This window comes from Phocoena phocoena, chromosome 17, assembly GCF_963924675.1.
Source record: "Phocoena phocoena chromosome 17, mPhoPho1.1, whole genome shotgun sequence".
Classification (NCBI taxonomy): domain Eukaryota; kingdom Metazoa; phylum Chordata; class Mammalia; order Artiodactyla; family Phocoenidae; genus Phocoena; species Phocoena phocoena.
In genome coordinates this window covers 41,463,636-41,472,125 of record NC_089235.1, presented here as the reverse complement: position 1 = coordinate 41,472,125, position 8,490 = coordinate 41,463,636, and the positions used below count along the sequence as shown (strand labels likewise).

The 8,490-nt window shown below is 41.4% G+C and overlaps 1 protein-coding gene across 1 annotated transcript; it reads left to right on the top strand.

The window, feature by feature from the left end:
- The first annotated feature begins 3,269 nt into the window (after nucleotides 1–3,269).
- On the top strand, nucleotides 3,270–7,815 carry UQCRB (ubiquinol-cytochrome c reductase binding protein). The gene is made up of 4 exons (XM_065895547.1): nucleotides 3,270–3,315; nucleotides 5,828–5,899; nucleotides 6,747–6,913; nucleotides 7,589–7,815. Exons 1-4 carry the CDS (start codon nucleotides 3,297–3,299, stop codon nucleotides 7,664–7,666), a joined length of 336 nt encoding a protein of 111 aa, XP_065751619.1. The 5' UTR covers nucleotides 3,270–3,296; the 3' UTR covers nucleotides 7,667–7,815.
- The last annotated feature ends 675 nt before the right edge of the window (nucleotides 7,816–8,490 follow it).

Genomic DNA, 8,490 nt, shown 5'->3' with positions numbered 1-8,490 from the left:
GAAATGAGGTGGAACAAGACTCCTGACCAAACCTCAGCTATTCCGGCTCTGCCACCTGGGCACCAGGTAAGGGAGTGAAGAGGCCGTCTTGGATATTCCAGCCTCAGAAGATACCACACGGAGCAGAGCTACCCGGCCGAATTCACAACTTGGAGAAACAAAGTTTTAAACCACTAACTTTGGGGGAAGTTCGTGTGCATTGGGGTTTTGTGTGCCTAGATATCCTGAAACCTTGTGAGAAACTAAATTCATAATTGGTCAGGGCCTTCCTGTTGGCGTATTTTGTTCATTCGCTCAACAGACATTTGAGTTCCTAGAATACAGTGTTGAGTGTGGCATGGATGTGTGCCTTCATGGAGTTCTCTAATGGATGAGATCAATACACAGGGAACAAGGAAGAAGGTTCAATCAGGAGGCAAAGCATGGAACCATCCTGCCTAGTCTTCCTATGGCTCAGAACCTCATTTTGCCTTTATTAACAACCCACTCAGAACAGGCTAGCTGTGCTGCTGTAATGAACAGCCCTAAAACCCCAGAAGTTTTTATTTCATACATGTCCAACTTGGGGCCAAAAAATTTCTGCTCCACGTCATCTGAGTGGCAGAGGTTGATGGAGCTTCCACCATGTCTGAAATGTAGCCAGTCTATGGAAGGGGAAAGGAATGTGAAAAACTGCTCTTAAAAACATCTCACAGGGGCTTCCCTGGTGGCGCAGTGGTTGAGAGTCCGCCTGCCGATGCAGGGGACGCAGGTTCGTGCCCCGGTCCGGGAAGATCCCACATGCCGTGGAGCGGCTGGGCCCGTGAGCCATGGCCGCTGAGCCTGCGCGTCCGGAGCCTGTGCTCCGCAACGGGAGAGGCCACAGCAGTGAGAGGCCCGCGTACCGCAAAAAAAAAAAAAAAAAAAAAAAAAGTCTCACATTTTTCTTGGCCAAAGCATCACATGGCCATGCCTAGCTTTAAGGGGGCAGAGAAGTGCAATCCTGCCATATGCCAGAAGGAAAACCAAAAATAATTTTTGAATCAACACTAATAGCTACCAGCAAACATCCAGGCTCTCTAGGCTTAATGCCTGTAGGAGCTGGATTTTGTGACAGTCCTGGGTATAATCCCTTGACAAGGTCTTCCTTTTCTTGCCACCTTCACCCTGTAACCAGAAAACTGAAACTTGAAGGGTAAGGAGGGAGGGAGAAGAGTTTACTGAGTACTTCTTTTTTATTTAATTTAATAATTTCTTTAAAATTTATTTATTTTGGCTGCGTTGGGTCTTCATTGCTGCGTGCAGGCTTTCTCTAGTTGCGGGGAGCGGGGGCTACTCTTTGTTGCACTGCACAGGCTTCTCATTGTGGTGGCTTGTTGTAGAGCACGGGCTCTAGGCGCGTGAGCTTCAGTAGTTGTGGCACTCGAGCTCAGAAGTTGTGGCTCACAGGCTTTAGAGTGCAGGCTCAGTAGTCGTGCACGGGCTTAGCTGCTCTGCGGCATGTGGGATGTCCCCAGACCAGGGCTCGAACCCATGTCCCCTGCACTGGCAGGCGGATTCTTCACCACTGCGCCACCAGGGAAGTCCCTACTGAGTACTTCTTGTAAGGTGATGTGCCAACTTACAAATGTACTGCATTTCTTCATATCTTCCAACTTCACTTTGGCTAGTGTAGTCTGGGAGCAGCCATTCATCACTTTTTAGTACTGCATATAACGCTGAGTAATATTGAGAATTTGTGGTGGCAGAGAGAAAAAGAAAAAGGCAGAAGGCAACAGAATTTTAGAATTGGAATGTGACTAAGACCATTAAACCTTTTGGATTTACAATTAGATTTACAATTAGCCATTCTATACTGTCCCAGGTCTCAGCTTAGGATGGAAGAAAACAGAAGTAGATATTGGTGGGTAGTTGCTCTGGACTGAATTGTGACCCCCCCAACCCCCAAATTCATGTAATGAAGCTCTAACCCTCAATGTAATGGCATTTGGATGGGGCCTTTGAGAGATAATACAGGTTTAGATAAAGTCATAAAGGTGGGGCTTTCATGATGGTATTAGTGTCCTTGTAAGGGACACAAAAGAGCTTGCTGGCTCTCTACCATGGGAGGACACAGTAAGAAGGCAGCCCTCTACAAGCCACAGGGAAAGAGTTCTCAACTAAAACTGACCATGCTGGCATCTTGATCTTATGCTTCTAACCTCCAGAACTGTGAGAAAATAAATTTGTTTTTTAAGCTACTCAGTCTACAGTATTTTGTTACCATAGACTGAGCTGACCCAGACAGTAGTGGTTGCAGAAGTTCATCAGTAACTGCATAAGCATCAGTCATCCTAACTTGGATTGTTTTCTGTCCCTAGAGTGTTTTTTTTTTCCAACTTTTAAATCTCTTTAATACACCTGGAGTTTATTTTGATGCAAGGTGTAAAGAGGGAGTCTGACTTGTCCCCTCTCCCTGCCTCACCCACTAACCAATAATTTTGTTCTGCATCCTTTAGTAAAATTCTCCTCCCTCAACAGTTTGTGATATTGCTGTCCCTAGGTTTTTATAGCTTAGACTTAACATGTTGGGACTGAGACCTTAAAAATGTACTTTGATCTTAAAATTGCATTTGAATTCTGCTATACATCTCAGATTTAATATTAAAATTTTTTTTCAACTGACCTTCCACTATAATGGCTTGAGGTAGAACTTCACCTGGAGAAACAAGGTGAGAGAGGGTTAGTGTCTCCTGGATTAGTGGTGTAGCATATAGCCGTAGAATTAAGGAGTGCCGAAGTTTTATCTGGATTCTCAGATTCTGGAAGATGAATCCGGATTCTTCCTAGCTTGTGTGCTCTTGGACAATTTATGCAACCTTTCTGAGCCTCAGTTTCCTCTTCTCTACAATGGGTACAATCATAGTATTTATCATATAGGTTTGGAATTAAATGAAAATATGTCCATAAAACGCTTAGCGTGTTGCTTGTCACAAAGGGCTCAATTTATGCTGCCCAAGCTCTTCGAGCTCGTCAGCAACAGAACCAGGCTGAAGACCGGGTGTCCTAATTCCTTGCCTAGTGCTTTTTCCATCTGGTCACATGGAATGCCTCTTGGAACCGGGGGCGGGTCCAAGCCTATGGGATTGCTGTAATTCTTGCGAAGACGGGCGCGGGGCAGGTGCCAACGCCGGCCGCCAGAACTGCGCCTGCGCGTGCACCCTCTCGCTCTCCCACCCCCGCCCCTCCTCGCGACGTTGACGTAACACGCCTGCGCACTGGGCCTTGCGCGACCTCTAGGACTTACCCAGCAAGCAACGCTTCTGTCTCGGGTTAAAATGGCGAGTAGGCCAGCCGGTAAGTGAGCGGTGTCCTGCTTGGCGGGCATCGCCGTGCTCAAACTTTTATTCTCGCAGCAATTTGCTCTTCTTCCTCTGCTCTTTCTAAATGGCCAGGTTTGCGGCAAAAGGGAAGGCGGTGGCTCCAGGCCGCCTGAAGGAGGCCTTGGCCTCACCCCCCTGCTGTCTCCAGGCCCGGCTCGTTTGGGGATGGGACCCGCTGTTGGTGAAGGTGCCCGCGGTGTCTCCCACAGCACTGGCGTTCCGGCCTGCTAGAGCTCAGCAGCCCTTCCCGTCGGCCTTAGAAGAGTTCAGGGGAGATAATTAGTGGCTGACTTTCAACCCAAGTGAACTGAGTGCTTACTGTGAGCCAAGCGCTGTCATGTGCGTTATTAGCTCGATAAACTCTCCTGCCAGTGCGAGGAAGATGGTGCTAGTTTCCCTTTTCGGCTGGTGAGATAACCGAGGCGAAGTGACCGGAGGAAGTAGGATTGGAAATCTCAATCTCGTTCCACCTCTCGCGCTTCTCAAACTGGGAATTAGAGGCAGCTGAGCAAGGGTTACAGCGAAACTTCAGTTTAACCTTGGCTTATCTGGAACGTCAACTTGATCTGTGGATTTGGAGAAATTTGTATTTATTCCAGGCACGGGGACAAATGTATTTATTATGGAATAAGATGCAGAAATTACCGGAATACTTAAAATAGAACGTGAAAAAAGTACAGTTTTCCCTGTGTGTGGGTTGTTTTTGGTTTTTTTTTTTTTTTGCCAATCCCTGCCCTCTGGCGGTATAAATTGGAATAGCTTTAAAAAAAACGTTGGTTCCTTCCCTGCCCCCAGCAATTGTGAAGCTATTAGGAAACATCAGATTGCCAGAAAAATTCGTTAACCTAAATGACATTGAGCTTTTGGGAAGTGTGGGAGAAATTAAAGAATTCATTATTTCATTAACTTGACAAATACTGTAGGCGTTCTGCTTCTGCCCTGTGTTTGGAAACTAGATAGACCTGGCCTCAGCCCTATTACTAGCTGCCTTTGATCTTGGATGGGATAATTTATGTAAGCCTTATTCCTCTTCTGCAAGGATAGGCGTGTTGTAAATAACTCTAGCTAATGGTGGTAAAGCAGATAGAATAGTGCCTAGCACACAGTGAGTGTTCAATGAATAGTAATCATTATTACCATCACTGGTAAATATGTTTACAAATAATTTATGTCCTATAAGTATGTTTGTATATTGTTGACTCTTTGGTAGTTGTCTTTCCAGAAATAACGATATACATGGTGCTTCATTTCCAAGGAGATTTACCAAAGCTGTGATGTACTAAGGAGGGGTTGAAGTAAAAGGAGAGTTTGTTTTCCTTCTTTGGTAAGGGGCTAACCCTAAGACAAAACTTTAAAAGAAAATTTAAACTTGCCATACCTCCCCTTCTGTACCACATGTCTCCTGTAAACATCAGGCCCTATCATGTTGCCTTTAGGTCCTACTGGGTAACCCATCCTGCTCAGTCCTGTTCCCCAGAGAGTTTTAACATTACCTATTTTCCTCATCCATTTTCAAATATCCATTCCCTCGGTGGAAAGTTAGTGGCTTGGGAGTAGGAGAATGTACTTCTTTTACTAGTCCATATTAATATTAAATGACTGACTAATGGTATCAAAACCCTCCTAGAAATACATATATTTTTAAAGAGAGTAGCCAAGTGAAATAAAGATAATGTAGAATAAAAATTTTGGAGGATGGGGGTCATTTAGATTTGGCAATGTATGCTGAAGTCTCATCTTTTCATACAACTCCAACTCCCTTGAAAAGTTTACAGTTATTTCCTGTAACCTATTTCTGAAACTACAAATGATGGAGAAGTTCCCAGTTTCTTTTTCATCCCCCACCCCTCAATTCTGATGGTAGCAGGGGGACAAAAAGGAATGGGATGCTTGACTTTGAGAAGCTGGAGTGGCCCTCCGTATCCACAGGTTCCACATTCGAGGATCCAGCCAACCTCCTGATGGAAGATATTTGGGGGAAAAGTTCCACAAAGTTTAAAAAAGCAAAACTTGAATTTGTTGCTCTCAGGCAACTATTTACATAGCATTTATTTCGGATTTACAACTATTCACATAGCATTTACATTGTATTATAAGTAATCCAGAGATTATTTAAAGTATACAGGAAGATGTGCTTAGGTTATATGCAAACACTACACCATTTTATATAGGGGACTTGAGCCTCTCGGATTTTGATATCTGAGGGGGGTCCTGGAATCAATCCCCTGAGGATATCGAGGGACTTATTGTACCTACAGATCTTCAGTACGTTAAGTGTTTGAGTTTATCCTTTTTTCCCCATGACTTAACTGCCCAATTTTTTGGCCTGCAATACTTTTGCTCATAGATGGAATAAGCTATTTTTATCTGCAATACATAGGGTATATGCTTTGAAAAGAACTTCCTTCCTGTGTTGGCATTTTTTACCTGGTTGCTTAGGTACTATATAAGTGAACTGTTAGCAGTTAACAGTGTGACAATATCAGTTGCAGCATCAAGCAGATGGCTGGAGGGTCTTCGAAAATGGTATTACAATGCTGCCGGGTTCAATAAACTGGGTGAGTATTTGTGCTTCTGTTTTTTTTTTTTTCTTTTTCTGAGAGTAGTGCTTTTGCAAGAGTTACGGATCCCCAAAATACGTTAACTAATTGCACCTGTGTGCACCAGAAATCTTAAAATTAGGTCACATTTTATTGTTAAATCCATTTCCTTTTTATTATTATGAGAAGAGAGGGATGGAATTGTCTCAAATGTATGAGCTGGAAATGATTTATGTTCTTGAAATATGGTAGCAGAACATTTTCCTTATTATATGTTCCCTCTCTCAACTCCTCCGCTTATCATTTTAAAATTTAAGTTGTATGAACTTTGAAAGTAGAGGTTTTTCAAATGTTAAAATTGTCTGACATCTTTACAGTTATTTGATGCCTGAACTATTTTTTAGAACTTTTTACTTTGCCATGAACTTCATCTTTTGTAATTGAAGCGTGAGGGAAGCATCTTAAATGTTACTGCTTCCTTAGTACACTATCATTTTAAGCTTCTTTAATACCTTGATCTCAGAATTAAAGTATAAGAAAGTAGAGATATAGTCTATTGATATGTGTTTAAAAACAAAGCAGACATTTTAAATGATTTTAAAATTGCTATAGATAAAATGTGAATTTTGTGGCAGTAGATTTTAAAAGACTCATATTGTTTCCACAGTACCATTTAAGAAATAATCCATTAAATAACCCATTATTGTGTGTGACATGAATTGAGTTTCCATGATACCTAACTCTTCATATTACCACCCAAGTTAAGTTAATGACTTAGGTTACAAGTCATAATTTTACTCATTTTTTAGAAATTCCTTATTTTTGAGATGCATATTCAATCTTACTCTCTTGTTTTTTATCATAGGCTTAATGCGAGATGATACAATATATGAGAATGACGATGTAAAAGAAGCCATAAAAAGGCTTCCTGAGAACGTTTATAATGACAGGGTGTTTCGCATTAAGAGAGCACTGGACCTGACCATGAGCCAGCAGATCTTGCCTAAAGAGCAGTGGACAAAATATGAGGAGGTAGAACAGCTCTTTTGTATCTGATAATGTTGGCCATGAAGGATTGAGTATTAGAAACAGAGAACACATTCGTTTGTATAGTGCTTTAGAGTTCTTAAAGTTGTGTCAAATCAAAATCCTTATGACAGTCTGGTGAGGTTAGTAGAGCAAGTGTTAGTTCCATTTTAGAGGTAAACACATTGCGACTTAGAGATGAAGTGACTTCCAGAATCATTAAGCAGGCCGCTGATGTAGAGATCCAGGACTAGAATCCAGGTCTTCTGCCTCCCAGGCCATTGTTCTCCCTCTACACTCTGCTTTCTGCTCGGATGAAAAAATGGTGGTGTTCATGTGATCGGCCCATTGAGTGGCCTTCTGGCTCCTGGGAAGGACGCTGTGAAGCAAACCCTCACCCCCTGAACTGCATCGAAACTAGGCCAAAGCTTATAGACTCATTCCTTTTTCTTTTCTGACAGTCTTCTCTCTAATAACCTATCAGAGTAGCTTATTACAGTCTCTTTATGGGTTTTTACAGTTTAGAAAAGCAGGCAGTTTTTAGTCTGCTTGAGAATACATTTTCTTAAGTTGGAAATTAATTTTGATAGATTTCTTTTGTTGTTTAAGACCTATTGAGTATTGGGGGTATATCAGTATGTAATGGTAGCATATAATATTTTTCTTTTATTCATTCTTTAGGATAAATTCTACCTTGAACCATATCTGAAAGAGGTTATTCGGGAAAGAAAAGAGAGAGAAGAATGGGCAAAGAAATAATCATGTAGTCTAAATCTGGATGCAGCTATCCTGAAGTATTTTTATGAAGTTGGTTAAACCTGAAATGTCCAATGTAGAACTATCTGGGCTGTAAATGTATTACTTTAAATAAATCTCTATTATAATTGTTGGAGTTTTGGAATTCTAAACCTTATTCTGAGTAACTACTGTATTTACTTATCTGTTACAGTTTTTTCCAAACTTGTAAGATATTTTTTCAGTTAGTGGTTAACTGCCTCCTGGAGCCCAGAGAAGCCACTTGAATCAGTTTAAGTAGAATGGTCACATCTGGATTGTTAGCAAGATACTTAGAAGCCCCAACAGGGCCTCCCTTGCAAGGATGGAATAGAGCAAGAAACAAGCACCAGTGAGTTTATTTTACCTGAAGCAAACAGCACAAGCAGATTGGCTCTCAGACTTCAAAAGTTACTGAACGAAAGGAGAGAGGATTCATCCCTTAGTTTGCTAGGATTGGGAAACAGCCTTTTTTCAACCACTGTTGTCCAAATATAATTGCTTTTGCATCCTATCTTTAAAAAAAAAATTATGTATACAACCCCAATATGAATCTGTATAAGTTATATATATGTGCTCCTGTGCTAATATGTGTATTAGAAAATAAAAAACAGACATTAGAAAAATAGTCAAAAATATAAAGACAGATCATACTTTCTTCCCAGATCCCAGTGACTTTCCACTTTGGAAATGATTATTAAAGTCTATAATAAGCATTGGATAGTAATAATATTTAAAAGTTTTAAGGCTATAGTCTAATTTTTTAATATAAATTAGAACCATTCAATAATGCCATCATTCCCACCCCT

What these genes read in the sequence shown, in the direction of transcription:
- UQCRB (XM_065895547.1), top strand. An exon ending in TGCCGGGTTCAATAAACTGG is followed by an intron (nt 5,900 to 6,746) that starts GTGAGTATTTGT and finishes TTTTTATCATAG; the next exon opens with GCTTAATGCGAGATGATACA. An exon ending in AGTGGACAAAATATGAGGAG is followed by an intron (nt 6,914 to 7,588) that starts GTAGAACAGCTC and finishes TTCATTCTTTAG; the next exon opens with GATAAATTCTACCTTGAACC.